Source organism: Microtus pennsylvanicus, chromosome 10 (assembly GCF_037038515.1).
Source record: "Microtus pennsylvanicus isolate mMicPen1 chromosome 10, mMicPen1.hap1, whole genome shotgun sequence".
Lineage (NCBI taxonomy): Eukaryota > Metazoa > Chordata > Mammalia > Rodentia > Cricetidae > Microtus > Microtus pennsylvanicus.
The window spans coordinates 91,593,800-91,617,335 of NC_134588.1; the positions used below are offsets into that span (position 1 = coordinate 91,593,800).

At 44.6% G+C, this 23,536-nt stretch overlaps 1 protein-coding gene across 1 annotated transcript in view; it reads left to right on the forward strand.

Annotated features, from left to right (window-relative positions):
- The first annotated feature begins 4,829 nt into the window (after positions 1–4,829).
- Slamf1 (signaling lymphocytic activation molecule family member 1) overlaps positions 4,830–23,536 on the forward strand; it is a 34,391-nt gene continuing 15,684 nt past the window's right edge. Inside the window, exons 1-3 of the mRNA XM_075989141.1 lie at positions 4,830–5,221; positions 13,186–13,521; positions 15,495–15,785. Of these exons, the coding sequence (XP_075845256.1) occupies positions 5,146–5,221; positions 13,186–13,521; positions 15,495–15,785 (703 nt within the window). The 5' untranslated portion in view covers positions 4,830–5,145. The remainder of the gene's footprint in view (positions 5,222–13,185; positions 13,522–15,494; positions 15,786–23,536) is intronic.

Sequence of the window (23,536 nt, forward strand, 5' to 3'; positions counted from 1 at the left end):
GACTCACTTCAGGTCTGACCACCTCATCAGCATGCAGGAGTCCAGACCTCATAAGTGACCAATAAGTGTCTCCGACTTCACAGGGCGTGCAACCACCAATTCCCCTGACATCTCTCTTGAGAAGCGGCTGGGTGAGTAAAGACCTGAACTTTTCAGAGAGAAAGGACTGAGTTCTGTTCCTCACCAGCACTTACTGGAGGAACATTCAGTGGGTTTGTTAAAGAAAAGGAAACAGAAGTTTGAACTCGGTGTAGAGGGAAGAACGAGGAGGGCAGTGGTTGTCCAGAGTACTTTGCAACTATCACCATGACCACCACTTGGTCTAAAAGGGGGGATCTAGGAAGCAGTGTGGGGTGTTCAGCAATGAACTGAGGCTGGTGACTCAGCATTCACTGTCCCTGGTTCCTGGATGCCTTTCTTCCCTAGAAGGAGTAACATGACATCAGCATTTCCCTTTCTCTAAGGACAATTGCCAGTAACGAGCAGGTCAGAAAACTGTGTGGTAAGGAGTAGTAGGAAGCACTGTAACCCCAACAAGAATGATTTCAAAAGTGCTGTGAGGGGAGTCTGTGATGTAGGGGCTCTCAGTAAAGTACTCTTTGATGGACAGGGAGAGGCCAGTCAGTGTAGACTGGCCACCAAAGAGGAGGATCTCCACATCACATTGGCTCTGGGGTCTGATGGCAGGAGTATCAAGTAAAAAAGAAAGATGCTTAAAGAGGAAGTCCACAACATCTCTCAATTCCCAAACGTCATTGCTCTGAGGTGATTCTGAAGGGGGAGGTACTGGTGTGTGGTGAGGACCTTGGAGTGGGTAATCTCGCCCCAACAGATGAGGTAAGACCTGAGTAAAGCCTAGGCCTGAATCTGACCCAGGTCTCCTCTCATCCAGTTTCTTAACGGTTGTCTTTTTATCACAACCCGCTGGGCCCCACCACACACACACACACACACACACACACACACACACACACCAACAAAAAGACTTTCTGGTCAGCTGACCTGCTCAGTTCCTGTATCAGATACCTGCCCCCTCTACCTCCATCCCTCGAGGGCTTCCTCATCTTACCCAGCGGGGTAGACACAGGGGTATTTTTTCCCAGTGTTTTCCCCAAACCAGTTTTAGATTCTGCAACTAGGTCTCCTAGGAGATGCTCAGAATTGGGGAAATTTTGTACTTTCATTTTGTTTCTGTGGGGTTTTTTTTTTCTTATCCAGATAAATGCGCTCATCATGTGCCCCATTTGATGATCTGGTCCATCCCTCAGTAACTCTTTTCTGCCTGGATAGCTTATGTAATAGAGGGCTTTTAGTTAGAAGTCATGTTGAAGATAGTCATTGACTGGGAAACCAAGATGCACAGAGACAACAGCCCCAGATACTGACGGGCAGCCAGGCAACTTGGCCACTGGCAGCCATGAACTCTCAAGAGAAAAAGAGAAGAGTAGCAAGTCTTAGAAGTCAGACTGTCTTTGCCTTTAAGAGTTGGAGATTGGAATTGGGAAGATGGCTCAAACAATAGAGTGCTTGTCATGCAAGCTTGTGAGCCTGAGTTTGGATCCCTGACATGCACATAAAAGCCAGGTGCAGTGTGCCTATAACCCCGGCGCAAGCAGCAAGGGGACAGAGACAAACAGATCCCAGGGCCTTGCTAACTAGCCAGTCTAGCTGAAACAATTAGCTCCTGGTTCAGTGAGAAACCCTGTCTAAAAATATATAACGTAGATAAACATAGATGAATACACCTGACATTGATCTCTGGACTCCACCTTCATACGCACATGGACAGCCCCCCCCCACACCTAATGAAAAATAAAGAATTAGCGATAACCTCATTGCAAAGCTCATTTTAATTGTGGGAGAAGCTATTCTCTGTACAGTACTCCTTGTTTTGGGGGTAAGGCATCGTGTAACCAAAGGGAAGGAAGTGATGCTGTACCACAGACAAGGGAGTCTAGAAATGGGAAACCATACATTCCCAGGATTCTCCTGCTGTTCTTACTAGAAGACATATTCAATAGACAATAAGTTATTGACCATCATGATCCCAAAGATTGACTAGCCCATTCCTGCCTAGCGTATTCTACTGAAAATGGTATCGGTGAATAGAGAAAGCATAGATGTAGAGTTAGATGATCCAGGATCTCTCATCTCTCTCTGTCTCTCTGTCTGTCTCTGTCTGTCTGTCTCTGTCTGCTTCTCTGTCTCTGCCTCTCTCTCTCTCTCTCTCTCTCTCTCTCTCTCGTGTGTGTGTGTATGTGCATGTGTAACAACTCTTAGACCTCCATCTATAAAATAGGAAAATCATACCTGCTTCTTATTATTCTATGGAATAACAAATATGGAGGCCCTGAACCTGCAGGGACTTCAGTTAGTGGCATTTCTTTCCTTTCTAACTTCTTAAATCTTCAAAGAATAATAAATATACTCCAGAAAAGGAGAAAACACCCTTTACCTAGAGTCTGGATATTTGGGTTTGGCCTAGATCCAGTTTTATACCCCCACTAGCTCTTTCTGCTCTCAAGACTGTCGTGAAGATAAAATAACATAAATGTGTTGGCTTCAGAAAAGTGGTTTTGTGAATACAAGGTGTCCCCAGGTCTTTCCACGTTGGTTGGATCTCTTGCGTGTGTGCCCTACCACTGAAAGGAGTTGCTCTGCACAGAGCTGCAAAAATCTGGAAAACTTGGAATTAGCCACATTGCCTATCTTAATTATGATTTCTATTGCCGTGAAGAGACACCATGAGCATGGCAGTTCTTATAAAGGAAAACATTTAATTGGGACTGTCTTATAGGTTCAGAGGTTTAGTCCATTATCATCACAGCAGAAAGCAGAGAGGCATGCAGGCAGTCATGGTGCAAGAGAAGGAGCTGAGAGTTCTTCTTCCAGATCGGCAGGCAGCGGGAAGACAGAGTGAGCCACCTGAGCTTCTGAAACCTCAAACACACTTTCTCCAGCAAGGCCACATGTTCTAATCCTTTCAAATAATGTCACTCCTTTCAAATAATGAGCCTGTTGGGGGTGTCATTTTCTACCAACACATTGCCCAAGACCTTATTAGCTTCCTGAGGAAAGAGTGTAAGAGCCAGAGGTACTAAACAACAGCAAGGAACCTGCCTTTGAGACACAGAAGGCAGCTGCACGTACGAACTCAGAGGGATTATAGCATCATACATAGAATCTGTGCAAATGCAGGCAAGACCAAGTCTCAACTAGGAGACGAGAGCGGGGCACAAAATCCCACCACTAGCCATGGACGAGTTAACAGTTGTCAACTTCTGGAAGAGGGAGGGGCAATCTTCTCTGAGACTGTTGTCCAGGTTCCAGTGGAAGACCACATACCCAAGAATGTTTGAGCAGCACAAAATGGTTTCAATGGGTTGAAGAAGAAAGGATGCAAAGTTGGGTGAATGTCCTTGGAAGAATGAGGAAGCACAAATATGATTTTAAAAAAAAGTTCACAAAGAACTAATAATTTTTTTTAAGAAAGAAGAAGAAGGTTCATTCTGAAAGGATGAAGTAAACATGAAGCAAACATTTGAAGAGGAGGCAGGGCTTGGCAGAAGCACACAAATGGAGCACACATCCCAGTAGCTGTGCAACTCAAGGACCAAGATCATTTTTGAAAACTCTGATTTAATGGCCAGGTGTCGTGGTGCACACCTTTAATCTCAGCCCTCAAGAAGCAGAACTTGGTAAATTTGAGACCAGCCTGGTCTACATAGTGAGTTCCAGGTCAGCCAGAACTATATAGTAAGATTCTGTCTCAAAAACCAAACCAAAACAAACAAAAAACAAGACAAATGGAAAAGGAGGAAAAGAAGGAAGGAAACTGATCCATGTCATTTGCTGATTTCTACGGTATCAATTTCACATGTGGCCAATTTCTATCTAGCTTCCTCAGTGATGACACTCAGTATCGAGCTGGGAACGTGCCGTACCTAATTCACCACTGCTAAGTTGGCGTACTGGAGGAGAGGGGGAAGCAAAGAGAGCAAAGGACCATTTTTCCTCTATCCCCAGCTCTTTCTACCCTCAGGCCTTCAGAGAGGCCAAGAGTAGAGCACTGTGATTGTGACAATGGATTTTAAAAGCATCATGATGCCTGAGGACCAACGAGATGGCTCAGTGGATAAGGGTACTTGTCCAGGCTTGGAGCCCACATAATGGAAGGAGAGAACTGATTCCTAAGGATTGTTCTTAGACCTCCACATGTACAACTGTGTCAGGCACACACACACACACACACACACACACACACACACACACACACACACTCATCTTTCAAAATCTCCTTGTGAGCCCCGATCATAGCATTTTCCAGTGTTCTGATCATACAGTAAGTTCTTTCATAGCAGAAACTTATACGTAAGCTCTAAATTGAAGACAGCAACGAACTAGCTTGATCCTGCCACATTGTGCTCATCAGAGAAATTGGCTGTTAGCCAGTGGTCCACTCTTCTCCACACCCCCCCTTTGTTTTTTTGAGACAGGGTTTCTCTGTAGTTTTGGAGCCCGTCCTAAAACTCGCTCTGGTCCACTACTGCCTACCCCATCAGTCTGTGACTGTAGCTCCCGGTTTGACTTGCAGGGGTGTTCAATGAGGCTGTGGGACACAGAAGATCTATTATCTCATTGAAGGCTAGTTACAGAACTTGATCTCTGAATTATCTCATCTGTAGGGAGTCTGCCTAAAGTCTCTTTCCTTAGGACCCAAGAAGAGTTACCAGTCAGATCTACTCAGAGAACTTGTGACACCCATTTCCTGGAAACAGTTTAGAAAAAGGAGGGTGGGGAGGGATCACATTTCTGCCCTAAACCAGAGTTTGACTGAAGTGACTACACAGCTCCTTTCCTGGCTCCCAGAGGTCCAGACACCTGACAGGTTTCTCAAGAACAACGAAGTGATTTAAGCCTGATCAGATATGAGCAATCCTTGAGACTCAAGCAAAAAAGAAGAAGAAGAAGAAGAAAAAAAAAACCCGCTTAGTTAAGACAGGAAGCTGGCTCAGGAACTCGGTGGTTCCTGATGTGTAGAGTTGACAGCGGAGGCAGCACAATCTGATCAGAGCCTCCACCGGGGCAACCACGAGCAACTGCCCGGCTCCCAGACAGGCACCGCGTCCCTCTCTTGGCCGGCTAATGGAGCCCAACAGGTTCCTCTCCTTGGGCATACTTCTGCTTCTTTCTCTGGCTTTTGAATTGAGCTACGGAACAGGTAAGTGTCCATTTGTTTAAGGGTTTGAGTCCTGTGTTTAGCCATTTGGAATCAACAGAGCTTCAGGGATAGAGGAGACGTAGGCTGGGAAGTGCGGTTCAGTTGCCTCTTCCTTAGGGAGTACCTCTGGGTTTATACTGTGTCTTTCAAAGAGGAAGAAACTTGTGTTCCTTGCGCCTCCGGTTCCAAGGATTAACCCCACTGACACTAGTTTCTAAGGAAACCAGAAGCCAAAGTCACCGGCTACATCCATAATCAGCCTCTTGGTGTAAGGGACTCAGGCTGAAGTTCTGAGTGGCTGATTTGGGGTGGGTACTCTTCTGGCAAAGACACAGGCTAGGGAATAGAACTCTGGAAGACTTGTCCTCCATCCCTGCTGTGATTCTCACACATACACCAGCAGACAAAAGAGAACATGGTCCAGCGTAGAGCGGTGGTGGCAGAGGGAAACAGGTATAAGCGAGAAACCTCAGACCTCAGGCTGACAGAGTCAGCGGCTCAAGTGTGGTCACACTTTCCCCTAAGAGATGATTCCAAAGCAGCAAGAAGGGAAGAGGTTGGGAGTTTTGGAGCCCAGGGCTGGTTATATGCAAATCGAGAAACTTCTGGTCAAAGAAGCTCCTGCAGTGGGGCCCAGTGGACAGCTAAGTTAAAGGAGTCAGACTTCTCTCCCATCCCGCTGATTCTTTCCAAGGCGAGACACTGTTTCCTGCTGAGTGGGTCGAAGCTATAAGGAGAGGTATTGGGAGCACCAGAGCTAAGAGGGATACTGGACTGACCCTGTGAGTGGAATGGGCAACCCCATGTTAGGATGTGATCAGACTGTGGGAAACAGCCTGGCATGGGGATGCCTTTAGGGAAGGGATGGGAAAATCCTGAGGCCTAAAGCATTTGGCCTTAGTGTTTTGGTCTTGGCGTTTTCATAACTGCAAATCCATTATGGACTTTTCTAAGAAAAGCCCTGGCATGTGCCAGGGATGTGGGGGTGCAGTAAGTGGAAGCTCTTGTTCAAGTCTCAGATGAGGGGGCCCTTGCTTAGACTCATTTTGAGAGCTTAGATCACCAAACCAAGCATCTCTGTAGGTAGAGCTAAGCCTTCCTCGCTGTATCCTATCTGAACCCCACCATACTTGGTGACTAATAACTATGGGATGAATATTTGCTTTTCTGCTTGGATAGCCTTGCCTGTGACAGCTCAGGTGTAGCTAACAAATGCGCTGCTAAAAGGTGAGAGCTCACTTGTTGGTGAGTGGCAGTCCAGTCCCAGAGCACATACATGTCACCCCACTTGACAACTATTCTTTCCTTCCATTCCGTATTCTAAAAGTGGTTCAATTTTTGTCAGTCTTCTATTTTTAAATGTGTACTGTTTTGTGAAACCCCAATAAAACTCAAATAGAAGTGTTTTGCAAATGAGACAGATCAGTCGCGTCAGAGCAACCCAGAGAAGACGCTTGACTCTTGTAAAAATCAGCACCTTCTCATTCCAGCTCAATTTTCAGTTCCCAGTGAGAACTGTAGAAAGCAAAAAGCCCACATGTCCCTTCCCGGGTATAACAAATTCTCCCAAATGACTTCTTCATCCACATCGAACATCGCCTGCTTATTTTATACAACGTCTATATAGCATCTTGACTTACATTCAAGAGCCATAGCAAAGAGTATTCGGGTAAATAACTGCAAGGTAAACTTTTCTGCCTTTTTCTTCTATAGTTTCCCGGGAGTCATTTTTAATTTCTTTCCCTTAGAGAAGACAGATATATTGTGCGTATGTCACAATGTTAGTATTTATTAGGCTCTCTGGAAGCCTTATAGTCTTTACAATGGAGAAAGCCCAGGCTGTGGTTTCTGCAAAGCCAGCCCCAGGTTTCTTCTTAATGTACACATTAATTTGTCTAACAATATCATTTTTGTTGATCTCTGATACTGCTCTCCCCCTCATCATTCCTGCCAGAACATTATGATTCTCATCTACATGGGCCATTAACTCCAATTCACAGACATTTTCATACCACGTGCCTAATGTTTCCATGAATGCTTGAATTGGATACAAATGCCAAGTTCATGTTCGGAAGAATCCACACCAAGGACCAAATACGCAGTCACATCGTATCTAGAAATCAGTTGTCTCAGATCCTTCAATGTATCAATAATTTCTCAAACTATACCTCATTTATAGAGCAATTTTGGGCCATATCCATGTTGAACAGAGATTGCTTACACCCCTTACCCTGTATTTGCATAGTCTTGTTGTCAGTATTGGCCACTATGGGGATATATGAATCATGATTGATGATGCTCCCAAAATAAGGTGCTTTTGTCTTCCATGTGGGTCTTTCCCGCATCCTCCATACATGTTGAGTAAGAGATAAGGGACAAATGCCTGAGTTCTAGGCTTGACCCAACCTAATGCAGCTATTCCATGCCAGTTTATGGATCTAAATATTTCTTCAAAAAATTAATTCCATGATATAAAACCTCACCTTTCTTTATCTGTAACATTGAAACAGAGTTCAAAGCAAAAGGGATTTAGTTATTTATAGACTGACTTTTAAAGTTTCTATTCAGCACTGATCTACTGAGTGTATCTGACACTACCAGACAAGGTGTAGGGGGAAGAGGAAAATGAGCAATCACAGCCTCTGACAGGCACCTGACATGATGCTCAGTATGTGAAAGCCCATTTAAAAATTATTATTGAATGAATAATAGTAGAAAATACTACACACTTGCTTTATATAAGACATTATGCTAAGCGTTTTATCACTGAAGTATCACACCAACCCACCACCATCGCCAGCAGTGAGATTATCATCACCGTCATTAGCACTATTACAACTTTATAAATGAGGAAAGATAAGCAGAGTAGATTAACAGTCTCTGTATACTCTATATGTCAGGGAATGAAACCAGATAAACTTCTGTTTGAGAATTGGGAAGAATGATACATTGTATTTAGGTCCCGAGAGGAAAACTAGAATACAATATCTATAATTGAAGGGTATGTGTTGAATTAAAACTAAGTGAAGCATAGCAAATGTCAAAAGGTGAGAGGAATCAGCAGGTTTACAGGAGAATGTAGAAAGCACATATACGAAGTGAAATCTGCAAAGTAGATAGAGACTGTTTTTAGCATACAGGTTTTTGTTTGAATCCTTCCGTTTATTTAGGCAAGAGTTGCAGTTGCATGTGTGTCCCTAAAACTTCAACAGAACAAAAGAGATTAGAATGAAGACGCCTTCTTTCTATAATCCTTGCTGCAGACAACACTCCTGCCAGTTTTTGCGTTCTCTTTCAAATAGAGGGGTTGGTTTCTACTAGGGTTTGGGAAGAGTGTTTTAGACAGAGATCCAAACACAGAGCTAGAGAGATTCAAGTGCTTGGGGGAACGGCAACGGGTCTGTCATAGCCCAAAGGCAGCAGTGTGTGACTAAGGAGCTTCTAAATCCTCACCTGGAAAGTGGAGACAAATCCTGTCTCTCCTCCCACATGGGGGTGCTACAGAGATGAAATGGATTTCATTTTGACAGTGGAAAGAGAAGCACTTAGACTCATCTTGTCATTCATTCATTCATTCAGCCCACTTCATTTTATTCGTTCACTTTGACAACAAGGATTTTCTGGGCTTCCACTGTGTCCCAGGTACCTCTTAGACACCACAGTAAATCAAAGATATAATCCCTGTTCTGGAAAGATTCTAAGTGTGTGAGGATGACAAGCGCTAAACTTGCTAAAACTGTGATGCAGTTAAAACTAGTTAAATCTGCGTGAGGGGGTGATGCAAAGTGAGATGGAGGCGTGTGGGGGAAAGCTACCCGAAGCCCCAGTCCAGGAAGTCTTCCCTCATTAAAAGGAGTCAAGGTGAAGACCTGAAGGGTGGAAGGAACTGGTCGGGCTGAGAAATGATGGGTGCTGATAGTCTGAGCCACAAAGCCCCAGCACTCTCAGCACCGTGGGATAGGGATATTTACCTGATATCTAGGCTTAAAATCACACCTTCGACAAGCTGTTTTTTTCCTTTCTGAGTCTGCATTTATAGCTAGAACTGCAAAGCCTGTCTCTTTTATACAAAAAAAAAAGAGAGAAAGAAAGAAGAAAAGAAAAAGAATGTAGCAAGATGCTAAAAACATCTATAAAATATCAGAATAAAGTCAAAAAAAATAAAGTTCTGGGGTAGAATCCCACCTTGTGAATGGGTTAGCTAAATCCTGCAAATTTCAGGCCACGGTTCACCTGCCTATGTGAATCACTCCACCATCAAAGCAGAGTTACCCATGAAGGAAAGTGAGTCGGTGTGAAGAGACAAATGTTTCCTCCCAGCCTCTTCTAGTAAACAGGGCTGACTGAATCACGGGCTCGCTGGAAAACCTTCATCAGGCAGTAGGATGTTTCAGGAACAGAGACTCGATGTGAAAGGTTCTACAGCCCCACTGTGTTTCCACTTGAGCGAGGTGGGGATGACCTCAAGCACCCTCCAGACTTAGCAGTCATGGGAGCAATTACATCATTATTCTCTGTGTGTTAGGGTCTCCTGGTGATGTTTTGGTTCCACTCATTGTGCATGCAAATCATGAAGTCTGTCTTCATCTGCCCCGTTTCTTTCCTTTAACCCTCTCTCCTCTTACCTCCTTCATTTATTTGGCTACTTTCTACGTCGGCCTTACCCTACTTTTCTCTTCTTTCTACCACTTCTGTATTCTGAAAACACACACACACATAACCCTACCAGGTCATATGATAGGAAAGGTTGTATAGGAGGCGTTTGGCGAGTGAAGTATCAGCAACGGTCTTATGGGTAAATTTCCCCATTTTCCCCTTCTTCTCCATATCAAAATTAGTTTAAAATGTCAACAGTATGGTAGCGATTCTGTTTTTTAAAATCTCATATCTCTTTCAGAAGTAGCATTTAGGATCTCTTCCCCGGAAATGGACATACATTCAAAGGTCCGTGGACGGCTCTCAGTCTTCCTTCTTTGCTGTTCATATATTTAGGACTCAGGACATCACTACTCTGGGTACATTTTTACAGTTCAGGTGTGAAGCATCAGACTAGCTGTGTCGTCTGGAGTTGTCAGGCATTTCTCAGTGTGGCTGGAAGGAAGTCCAATGAGCTTCCCAACAAACCCCTGTAAAAGCAGCACTAAGCAACTACAGTTCATCTAACTGAGCAACAGGGCGAACACTCTGTTGTTAGAGGAAATATTAGCAATGCCCCAAAGACCAACTCCCTTGTCACCTAACCTACTTTCCTTTAGCAACCATGCATCAACCATTCTCATCCTGACTTTAGCCCATGTAGACTGTGTCTTCTTCCCCACCCCCACATCACTAGTCTTTAATTAATGTGCGCTGGGCCATTTAGCAGGCAGTGTAGGGATTTCAGAGCACATTGATGTCAAGACAATTTTAGCCGATTTACCCAATTTTCCAGTCGTTCAGCTTTACCACAATTGAGAGGGGGTCTCTTCTAGATCGACCCGTGGCAGAAGCAGGTGTTTTTATTTTACCCTTTTGAATCTCTTATCAGCTAGAACAATCTATGCTCATTGAGTCATGTGCTCCTATCATGAACAGTAACTCATGGTTAAATTCAGTTATATACATATTAGGCTGTTAAGAGGTCTGCCAGGGTAATATGACCTTCCTTGTCATTCAAACAGATATTTCAGAGTCTCTCTGTGCCAAGCACTGTGTCAGGCTGTCAGATATACACAGTGGAGAAAGGTTCTTTCTCTGGAGAAGACTGTATTCAAGTGGGGCAGATAGCAATAAAATGAACGAACGGGCACTGAAACACCAGGCAGCAACAGCAAGGGCAATGGGCAGGGGGGCTATCCTGGTACTCTGTCAGAGGAGGCCTCTCCAAAGAAAGAATCCTCTGAGCAGGCACCCAAAATCAAGTAAGGAGCTGAGCTGTTCTGGTACATAAGGGAAGAGCTTTCCAGAGAGAAGCAGCACATACCAAGTCCCAGAGGCAGTAATGTTCTTGATGAGGTCAAGGAACGGGAAGTTACCTGATCATAGCGCTGTGAAAACCAGAGAGTGAGAGGGGGATGGATTAGGAGCAACATTGGGGTTTTCAGTGAGCAGAGTCAGAAACTGTGAACTTATGAGTGCTAGAAAGCCCTGGAAGATTAAAAGTGATAGAAGAAAAGAAAATAAATTAGACGTGGTTTTAAAGAATCTCTCTGTCCATGGTACAAATGCTGGGAGATTAGTTGGGAGACAGGGTAGCAGCTGGGCCTGTGCTGGCCGTGGTAGAAAGGAATGGCATGGGGAGTGTTTCTATGTCAGACCCACATGGAAATTAGGACCAGCAGGATGGTCTGTCAAGACCAAATGTGGAGTGTGACAAAGGGCAGACTCAAGAACTCTCCAATGTTCTGGCCTGAGAAACTGGACAAATGGTCATGCTTGAGCAGAAAGTTCTTTGCTAAAGTCAGATGCCATCTAAACCTCCAAGCACACATCTATGTAGGCAGTAGATATTAGGCAGTGAGCAGATTAGTCACAATTCGCAACTGTTAATACTGCCGTGATACGTCAAACTGTGCAGCGACATGAGAAGTTGAATAGGTGTAAATAAGGGAGGGAAGGAAGCCTGAGCCCAGGCATAGTCTGATATTTAGATATCTGAAAAAAAAAACAGAAGTTTCCCCCAAGGAAACTAAGAACAATAAAAAAGAGCAAAGTTGCAAGTCAGGGACGTGTAGTATCTCGGGAACCAATGCAGGCAGCGTTCAAATGAGGGAAGATGAACTATGTCGAACGTTTCTGAGAAACACTTAAGACGATGATGGAGAATTAATTGAGTTCAACAGACTAATCTTGATGAGTGAGATTCCATGAGATTTGGAGAAGAATACTTGTTTGGAGTGGGCATAGGGGAAACTGGACCAAGAAGTAAAAGCAGAAAACATAAACAGGCAGGCAAGAACCTTCCAAAAGAAAATGAAATGGCCAAGTGGCTGAAGATGATCCTGGGATCAGAGGAGAATTTTTTTTTTAATGAGGGCAATTAAGTGTTTGTATGTTTGAGTTGGTGAAAGAAATCCAGAAGGCAGCTGATAATGCAGGGGGGCACGGATTACAGAGGCAAAACTTGGAAGCACAGGAGTGGTCCTTGAGGGGTGAGACTAACCTTGGACGGGAACACAGGTCATTCCTCCAGGGAGATAGATCAACTGGGATTTCCATAGATTGAAATTTGCTTTCCATTTCTTCTATGTTTTTTCAGTGAGACAGAAAGGGCGGTCACCCCTGCGAGGGGAGGCAGAAGGCGGGCTGTGGGTTTGAGCACAGCGGAGGTATTAAATAGTCAGCACTAGTATCCCTTATTTTGGTTTTTGTGGCTTTTTTTTTACACCCCTCTCATTTTTGTTGGTTCAGCTCTTTTTCAAAAGGGAAATAAAATAATCTCTTACCATTGCCATTATTAATTATCTCAGGGATTTTGGGAGAACTAGGATTCCAGTTTGGACACCAAGTGCACAACCTCCCTAATTTCCGTAGTCCTCAGACCCTTCTCTGCTTATCACCTGACTTGGTGTTTCTGGAACTCCGGTCCTCTGGGCTCCTTTTACTGTTACCCACTCTTCACCCTGCATACTGAGTGCCGGGAAGGACCTTGGCAGAGAAATTATAGACTGGGATTCTTGTCCCAGCACTGCCACTTACTCTGTGACATCAAGGGAGTCATTTACCTACTTCTGCATTCTGTGCCTACCCTGTTACGTCTGAATTGGCAGGGCCCTGGTGTAAGTAAGTCTAGGATTTCCAATGGACACTTTGAAATACTGAAGGTATGGTTAGGATCCTGGTGGTTGTTCTTATAGACCACCGCCTGGTGTATCGAGCTAGTTCGGGAGGAGAGGCGAGCCTCAAGTCTGTCGTTCTCTGCCCTCTACACCGTGTGTTCTCCAGGTCTTCCATCATAAGGAATTACTGTCTCTTCCTTCCCACAGGTGGAGGTCTGATGAACTGCCAAGTGATTATCCAGCAGTTGGGAAATGACACCACGTGGCTGTCCCTGACGAAAGAGAGCTTTAACAAAAGCATCCGCATCCTTGTCACGAAGGCAACCACAATGTCTCTAGAAAGCAAAATCACTAAGAAAATAGTGTCTTTTAATATCGATAAAGAGGACTCTCTAGAGCACCTGGAGAATGGCTACCAGTTTCAAAGGGAAAACCTGAGCCTGGGGATCCTGGGAAACAGGAGGGAGAGTGAAGGATGGTATATCGTGAGTTTGGAGGAAAATGTGCAAGTTCAGCAATTCTGCATACAGCTGAAGCTCTATGGTAAAAATGGGAGTTTTCACACTTTGCACAGGAGGGAGGGCCCAGAAGACTTTAGGCCTTTCACAGAAGCAGAGTGTCTGGAATTGGAAGCAACTTGAAAGATCTGGTCCAAGGAGTATTTAAGCTTACGGGAAACACTTTGACAGGCTGACATTTGTGTGTGTGTTTGTTTGTTTGTTTGTTTATCTCCCAAACTGCACATCAGTGGAGGCTGATTTGATTCCTGTTTTGAAAGGAAGGGAGCCCACTGTGTGGGAGCTGAAGGGCTGGCTTTTATCTCTTACAGGGCTTAGTTTGCATACCAACTTTTTAATAAAAGGATTTTTTTTCTATCAAGCCCAGAAGTACAAAGTTTGAACATAACTGAACAAACCTACCTTCTCCTTCATAGCCAGAGACCCCGACTCCAGGGGCAAGTGGTTTTGCACGTGCTAAGCCACTTGTGTGGGATGTTTGCTGAAGTAGAAGTTCTGAGTAAAGAAAGCTGACATTCCACCCACAACAGGTCACCAAGCCCAGAGCCCTGGGGGAGGCTTCCACCTACGTGAGGAAAGAAACGCCTTTTTTTTTTTTCTCATTTGAACCAGAATCTGGTTATGTAGTTGTTTAGTTGAGGGATTGTAGAACCTACATCACCTGAGTCCGGTGTTTTTCTTAGCCCCTAGAACTCTATCTCTTAGGCCCAGAGGTTCATCTGCTTCCCAAGGCACCACGAAGGATGGGATAGGAAGCCCACAGCCAGAGTTAAAACAGAAACATCTGGACTGTCTCCTGCCCCAGTGTTTCCCTTCTGCAAATAGAGACAGCTGAATTCTCATAGCCCTCTGCTTTGTGTACATGGAGGCCGTACATCAATTGTTTTTTTTAAAAAAAACATATATGTCATATAATCTGTCCCTTTGTTTTTATAAGTTCACTGACTTTTTCAAACCTTATGTTATCAGTTGGGTACTTTGGGAACTGTGGTCTCTGCCACCACGACTCGCTTTGCTGAGAGAGGCGGTTGGGCTGATTTCAGAATCTGACTAAGCTGCTTATCTCAGCCTGGGCCACTTAGAAACTGCATAATGTTGAACAAGACATGCCATTTCTCTGGGACTCAGTTTTCTCATCACAAAATGGGAATAATTATTTTTAGTTATGATTATTGAGAGAATTAAAAAAGATGAATATGAAATGCCAGCAATGTGCTGGTCTTATAGTGGCTGTAACAAGCATGACCTCCCTTTTTGCCTTGCCTGTCTCATGGCTTTAGAATTGTATAGATCAATAGGGCCTGTGGCTATGATTGAAAACCTACCAGTGCCTTAGACCCACCAAGCACTTGCTACACACACACACACACACACACATACACACAAACCACAAATACACCACACACACCACACACATATACCATACATACCACACACCACATACATCACACACACCACACACACATCACATTCCACACACACACACACCACAAATACACCACACACACCATACATACACCATACACACACCACCTACACACACAACACATATGCCATATACACCACACACACACACCACACACCACGCATACCACACACATACATACACACCACACACACACAGGCATGATGAAATCCTATCACTGAAAGCTCATGCTTCCAACTCTAGGAGGTTGTACTTGAAGCCAATCAAAACTCATCTTATTCCTGACAGAACCAACAGAGCAGTCCGGATGAGGCACGCAGTACCCTAACAGTATTAACTGGAAGGAACCAAATACCAAATGCTTCTCTATCTTATCTCAAGGGTCCTGGAAAGAGCAGAGAGTCATGAGGGTTGCTGTGAGTGGCAGTTTTCCAAGAGACAGCTTGCACTTAAGACTTCTCAGTGAGGGGGAAATGCCAATTGTCTAGGCATTGTTTTGGCAAATAAGACAGTCAAATTGAGTTCCAGGAGTTGTGTTTCAGTGATGGCTCCCTTGTTCCTCCTCCTGACAGAGCAGGTCTCCACTCCAGAGATTAAAGTGTTAAACAAGACCCAGGAGAACGGGAATGGGACCTGCAGTTTGACGGTAGTCTGCACCGTGAAGAAAGGTGATCATGTGACTTACAGCTGGAGTAATGAGGCGGGCAAACATCTGCTGAGCCTGGCCAACCACTCCCACCTCCTGAACATCAGTCTTAGCAGCCAGGATCGTGACAGCATCTACAACTGCACGGCAAGCAACCCTGTCAGCAGTCGCTCTCAGAGCTTTGACCTATCACAGGAGTGCAGGCGAGAATCCTCAGGTGGGTACTCTGGGGGCAGCCTGGGCACATCATCAGTGGCAAATCCAATACTAACAGGTCCAATAGCTCCACTTCCATAGCCAAGCCTTGCCAACGGCACTTGTTGTCTATATGTCGTCAAGGCCTCCAGGCACATCCAACAAAGGTGCTTTCATGTCAGCCCTAGGTGGCATTCTATTCCATTTGGTTCACAGTTGAGGAACAAATAGAGAAGAAAAAAACAGAATCAGACCCAGAACTCAGGTTTCCAAGAGAAAACCTTTTTCCAGGCCTTCTGCCCTGGATCGTCATGAGCATGCAATGATGTCTGGGAAGGAGAAAGCAGGTTGCAAGTGCTCAGTCCCAAAGCCGTGCTCCATTGTGGTGAGATAGTTTTATGCCATCAGTAAGTACTTCCCTTACTGAGAAGGGAGTTGGTACAATGCGCCATCTCTGCACCGCAGCAACGCGCTGTAAATGCAAGCACGAGACGTGTGTTTGATAATGAAGTTCAGACTGTAAGTGTGGGGCTTGTGCTGTGAATCCCAGAGCCAGTGAGAGGACCAGAGGATCAGAGTGAGAGGTGAGCTGAGTTCCAGAGCGTGAAGCCAGGGAACAGTGATGAAATGGTAGCACTCCCTTAAGAGCAAGTCACTGTTAACTCTATCGTCTCTTTGGCTCACAATACATTTGTCCGGTGGGTGCTATTACCAGCTTCATTTTACTAGGAGGCACTTGGAGTTCACAGAATTTAAGTATCTTCAAGTTTCTTCAACATCAAATAGTGAAGTTAATGCCTAAATCTTTTGAGTAGGTCTTCTCTTTTCCGAGGTAGAAAGCATGGTTGCTCTTTTGGGAGAAAAAGATGATGAAGTAAGCCCATCTCACCAAGAAACAGAATAGACCACTGCCCTCTTGTGCCATACTGTGCCTCTGTCACAGGAAGGTTCGGGAAAAACCCTGAAGGGCATTACTTACACCCTGACATCTCCTAGACTCCCACCCACGCAGACTTGGTGTCTGTGTGACACACAGATTTACAGGGATAGAGGAAGGGGACTGTACATACGTTAAGCTATGAGCATAGTACTTCCTGTAATAGAGACTCCCCACCCCCAAAGGGTTCTCAGAGAGGAAATACCCCTGCTGTACCCCAACATATTCCTTTGACTTCTTTTTCTATGAACTTAATGTAGTCGTGTCTCAGAAAGAGGCAGCCATCTCTACTTTCTAAACGTGGCCCACAAACAATGCGTAGGCTCTTCTCCAGGTATTTCTCTGCCCACAGTCATTCAGGCATCCTGGAAAAAACAACAACAACAAAAAAAAAACAGTGCCGTAAGTGGGAAGCTTCCAGAATGTGGTCCCAAGGGGCTCTTTCTAATTATTGGAGTAAAAAGCTCAACTTTCTCTGAGACTTTATTTTTCATCTGTAAGTGATGGCTTGGCTTTGACTGTTCACTGGCTACTTGGCAAGTCACTAACCCTCACAGCCATCAGATGATGGAGATAGTGCTAACATCTTCGCCCTATGGATGAAGTGAAGAAAGAAATCAAAAGGTTGGAGTAAGGTCAAACACAGAGCCAGTGAGAGAACTGGGCTGTCTGGTGCTGGAATTCTCATAGGTATTCATGGAAGAGTGAATTCACTTAAAATGCCTTAGAAATCATAATAAAAAAACTAGTTGTTTTCCTTGAAGATGAGGGAGAAATACCCATTATGCCAGCCCAGCTCTCTTTGGTTGTAAAAGCCTGTTTAGGGGCCAGCAACACATTTTTCCTTGGCCTATCTCAAAATGGGATGCTAGGGATGCTGGGATGGGAATTCCTTTCATGCTCCAAGACAGCTTGATAAGCCTTTGGGAATCCATGAAGCTTACACCTAAGAGCATTCAGAGCAGGACATTCTACACGAACACTGAAGATAGTTTTACCTGTTAAAAGGCATCCTGAGGATGAAATATACACTGGTGTGACCAAGTGAGCAGCAGGCTTCTGTGAGGTACGGAGGGACATGAAGTGACAAGACAGGGTGCTCTGAGTAAAACTCTATCAAGGCCTCGTCTGCGGGTCATGGGGGGGAGGGTACAGCTGTGAGCCTGTTTCACCTTGATTAAAGGTCAGAGAGTTTGAGCTTGTTTTCACGCTTTCAAAGCTGTTGACAACAGGAGCAGTTACAAACAGGGTATCTTGACCTAAGGTGTGGTTACTTGGTGTTTTGGACATTAAGATGGCCCATAGAGGTGGATCCGCTCCACCCTGACCAGAGGTCAGAGAATTCAAACCTATTACTGCTCCTTTATTTTAAAATCGTTGGCTTGACCCAGGGAGAGGCTGCCTACAGGATACTTGGTCTAGGGTATTCACTGTATATCCTGCCTAAAAAGTCAGAATGCTTAACCCAGAAAATAATGGTTGGATGTCTCAAGTATTAAAGCAAGTAACTGTTCTGGTCATCCTTTGTGTCATAAGCAGTCTTTTGCTCCCCGCTTCCGTATTGGGGTATATAAGTGTATAAAAAATAAATGCAGGCAGATTCAGTATTCACTGAGTTGCCCTCCCAGTATGATCCTATGTCTCTATTTCTTTTGTATCTCTTTCTGTTCTGCCTAACATTTCTAACCTACATGCTCCTACCCTGGAATGTACGAACCCATCATGGCTGGACCATGACACTCATCCGGTCAGTAAAGATACTTGACATGAGGCAGCCACTTTCCTCTCTTAGGCCTCTGTTTCACCACCTGCAAACCAAAGGGTAAATTACTGATGTTCCTTCCAGAGGTGACATTTGTGATTCAGCTCGTGAGTATGTCAACAAGAACTATTAATAAGAGATGCTAGCGAGTCTTAGTTTTCTGGGGATATTGATGTCATAAACTGGGAAATTATTGTCTCAATGTCCTGGAGTCCAGAAACTCAAGATCAAGGTGTTGTCTGGTTTGATTTCTCTTGAGACCTCTCCTTGACTTGCAGATGGCATTTCTCCTCTGTCTGTGCATCCCTGGTGCCTTTCTCCCTTCCCTCATTTGATACTAACAAGAGTCAGGTTAGATAAGAGCCATCCTAGTGACCTCATTTGAACTTAATTACCTTCTTAACAGCTTGTTCCCAAATATCACTCTGGCGAGGCTTAGAGCTTCGACATATGAGGGAGTCACTCTGGCGAGGCTTAGAGCTTCGACATATGAGGGAGTAGGTGTAGTAATTAAACCATACCACCACACTCACACCCTAGTTGCAACTTGATTATCTCTGTAAAGCTCCCATATCCAATCGAAGTCACATCCTAAGGACGTCCAAATATAGATTTTAAGATAATACAATTTAACGCATAGTTCAAGTAATGATTTCTCCACCTCCAAAGATGGAGGAGGTCTTCTCCAAATCCAAGCCAGACACACAGACAGTTTGCAGCATGACCTTTTCTCTTCACAGGGCTGTAGAGGAAATTACCTAAATTACTGAAAACCCACTTTCATTGGTCTATCACAGTGGTTCTCAACTTTCCTAACTCTGTGACCCTTTTTAATACAGTTCCTCATGTTGTGGTGACCCCCGACCATAAAATTATTTTTGTTGCTACTTCATAACTGTAATTTTGCTACTGTTATGAATTGCAATGTAACTGTCTGTGTTTTCCCGTGGTCTTAGGTGCCCCCTGTGAAGGGGTCACAAGGTGAAAGACGCTGGTCTATCACTTTATGTTTGCAAATGGAAGTTGCTAATTTTAAAAGTGCTTTTTTGGCTTTGACAAAGCATCTATTGAGGATCTACCATGTTCCAGCATCATGCAAGGGACTGAGCACACAAAGATAAAAAAGAAAGAGTGCAATCTTTGTCCTGAAGGAGAGAATTCTGTAAATAGATAGATAATGATCCTAGATCACATGGTATGGAGGGGAGGTTATAAAACCAAAGCGTGTGCAAGGTAAGAAAGAGGGAGAATGAACAGCACTGGCTCCTCGAAGATGGGGATTCAAGCAATGAGGAGAAGTTACCCAGACTCACTGACAAAAGGCAACCTGAGCAGAGGGAGAAGCAGAGAAGAAGGCACAGGCCACATTCTCCACCGCCTTGCAGGTAATAGGGAGATAGGAACTGGTGGTTCTAGATGGGAAACGGCTCCACCGTCTTTGCATTGCGAAGAGAAAATACAGTGGAGAACAGACTGGGGTCAGCAGGAGACAGAGAGAAAGATATGAGTTATAGGAGGACCTTAGGACAGAAATCCGTCAAAATGTGCTGAGACCTGAGTCAAAGCAGCGACTGTTACTGCGACAAAGACTCCTTACATAGTGTGTACCAAGGGAAACCTCCGCCCTGGAACGAAACTGTGCGGCAGACTGAGGGTTCATCAGATATTGTCATCAGTAAGTCAGAAGAGTCATTTTGAAGACAGTTTTTCACTTTAATTGATGAAAATACGTGCATGGACACAGGCGTGCCTTGAAAAGAAGTTTTGATGACATCTGTCTAGGTTCTCAGTCATATAATCATCCAAGTTCCAGCTGCCATTTAAGAATTTCGTGCATCTTCAGTGTCCATCATAAAGAAGTCTCGTATGCAAGGCCTAAGTGCTAGGGCCCCACAGTGTCTTTTATCTAGGTCATGTGAAGCACATTAATGTGGTTTGACAGTAGATCCTGTGTGGGACTTCCTGCTGTCCTTAATCACTCTGTTTTGAAAGCATTTTGTCTGTGCAAGGACAGTTGATTCAGAATCTTAAAAATTCAGCTAGAAGGGAATGCCCCTGGAAGCCCACACTCAAAGGGAAAACTTTCTCAAGAAATTAGTAGAATGCTGGCTCAGTGGAAGAAAGGGCTGACACGTGAGCTCCAGAGTGTCCCCCACCCCAGTGGAGCAAAGCCTCATTTTCATAGTCACCTAGATGTTCCATGACTACGGTCCTCTCCAGTGTACTCCCCGGCTAGCCAACCTGACAGCAATGGCGAAAGGGTAGAGTTCAGATGCTTCTCATCGGCTCCAATTCATTGTGGCCAAACACGATACAAGGAAAGCTAGGAAATACAGTTATTAACTGGGCAGTTGTGTATCCAGAGCCAGGTTGTACCGGCCATGAAAGAACAGGAGACATGGCCTCAGGCACATTCTAGTTCCCTCTACTACACTATTTGGGGAGGACAGGCTGGTGTAAACAGTGTTCCCAAAAGGTGTGGGTTCCATAAAAAAAAAATTAAGGGTGCTCCCAGACTTGTTAGTGTCTTCTCCCCACCCCCATTTCTCACTGGAAACTACCACTAAGAAGGCATCTCTTGAAGATTGCCGACTTCTTCAAGGAGCCCTGCTCCATGCTGGTAACCTTGCTGACAAAACCACATGAAAGGCAGGAAAGAGATCCGGTACTCTCAGACCGTTATGCGAGCATCTTTGAGGCTCCTGGATGAACAACATTTATTTCTTGGGTTCTGTTTTGTTTTCTTTTTTATCTTCTTTAAACAACATGATTTGAGGACTGGAAGGGAGAGAAGCTTCTGTGTCGCTGTGACGACAGATTTTTTTCAGAGACGCAAAGGGAAAGAAGATGGCCAGCATCGTTTTCCTTGGAGGTGTGGCTCTGTTCAGGTTTTCTCACAGCTAACAGTTTTCCTACAGTTAACTCACAGCTAGTAGCAGAGGACTAAAGGATGGACAGTCATACAAAGTACTCTTGCCGCTAAATAGAGCAGGTGTTTTCAGTCAGCCCAATTAGCTGCCTCTAAGGAGGTTTCTACAGGGGGTGGAGGAGGGGGCATCATAACTCTGGTCCAAAAGAAAAAAAAAAGGGAAAAAAGAAAGAGAAAAAAAAGTTGAGGTAATGTTTCTCTGTGGATGAAGGACTGATGGAGCCAAAAGCCAGTTTTATCTGATTTCTGAGAACCACCATCCTGAATGGCCTCACTACACGAATGAACAAAAGGAGAGAGAGTGGGATCTTCCAGTCTGGAAACAGCAGCCCAGGTGATGTGTTGCAGGCAAGCAACTCTCCCAGCTTTGTGCCGTTACTGCAAAGCTGTGTCAAGTAGGTCATTGGTGCCTCCTCTGACTACTGTCCCGGGGCACTCAGGAAGTGACCTAGCATACTTTCCGAGACCTTCGTGTATTAGCACTCTGATCATTTTTAACAGAAGACATGATAGTTCTCTAAGATCCATTCATATCCAGTAATTTAGGTTCATCAACTGTATATGGTACGACGTCACGTCCTGCATCTGATGGAATGAACGAGTATTTAAGAACATAATAGGCACAGAGAGCACCTTTAGAGATGCCAACCTAAGTGAGATTACTATTTACTAGATGGAAAACAACATCATTTGAAAGAGACTAGTACTAAAATTTCTCTTTGGAGGATACATAGGACTTAAGACATGCTTTAATAGCTGCCAGAAGACAGACAATGAGACTCCCCAAGGAATATAGATGTGACCTGGATGCTCTGAGGAAGGGGAAGATATCGTTCATATGGAAGCAGAGAAGCTGAGGGAGTGGGCACAGGCCTCTAATCCTGTCACTGGAGAAGCTGGGAGGAGGGTCACAAGACTACATCACAGGTTCTGGCCAGCCTAGCCTCTCAACAAAATAAAACAAACAAATCAAAACCGAGAGAGAGAAAGAAAGAGAGACACAGAGAGAGAGACAAGAGAACACAGAGAAAGAGACAGAGAGAGAAGGAGAGAGAGAGAGGTCTGAGCCTATCAGGTGATGGACAGAAGCTCCTGTCTCACAATGGAGTCTCTCCTTGAGTCCCTTCAGATCCTCCACAGAAGACTGAAACACATGGATTCTTGGTGTAGAGCTTTGCCCTCTTCCTTTTGCTTGGTGTAGAAACTGAGGAAGGAATTGATCCTCACACAAGAGAAGAACAGGTAGAGCAATAGGAACAAGGCCTCAGAGGAACACAAGGAGAATATTTCCAGAAATTTTGGAAACTGTGTGTAACCTGACCCCCCCCCTACACACACACAAGCTAAATAAGCAGCACTGTGTCCATATTTGTCTGAATTCCTCGAGCCTTCAAGTCCTTGACAGTTTCTACGTAAGTACCATGATTAGCAAATAGCACCAAGGGGGCTAGCATTAAATAGAGGCACCTTGGGGCCTGCTTCTCTGATAGGAAAACTAAGTCATAAGCAAACGACGGGATGGGATGTGGCACCTCTGGGCTTCAATGACAAGAACACTTTTGTACTTAAGAGCAAGCTCATTTTCTTGTTCCAATCAACCATTAAGAACTTACTGAGGATGTATGTGCCAAGGACTGAAAGTACTGAAAAAGAATATCTGCCAAGAGGTGACCTCTGGCCTCCTGGAGGTTCACTGGGGAGCTTGGACTAGTGGAAACAGGTAATGTTCATTGATCATGTCATGACTTTTAGCTGTAGCTCTGAACACTTTATGTACATGATTGTCTTGGTTCATCAGAACAACACTGTGGACTAAATATTTTTATGCTCACGTTATTGGTGATGAAACAGGCCTTGAATGGTCTGAAAGACTCCGAGGCACACAGTTTTGAAATAGTCCACACCATTATTAATTAGATGGAGTTGAATCCACCTGTCTGGTTTCTATTAGCATCAGTTAAAATGGTTTGCATTGCAAAGACAATGGTGGGAAAACACAGGTTCAAACCTATGTGACATAAACTACACGTGATGTCTGCAGGAGAGGGCAGAGTGAGGCTGGAATGTTCAGGAAAGGTGACGCTGAGGAAGGAAGAGGGGTCTGGGCAAAGGGCGTGAGCAGGGGTGGTGGACAGCCGGAACATC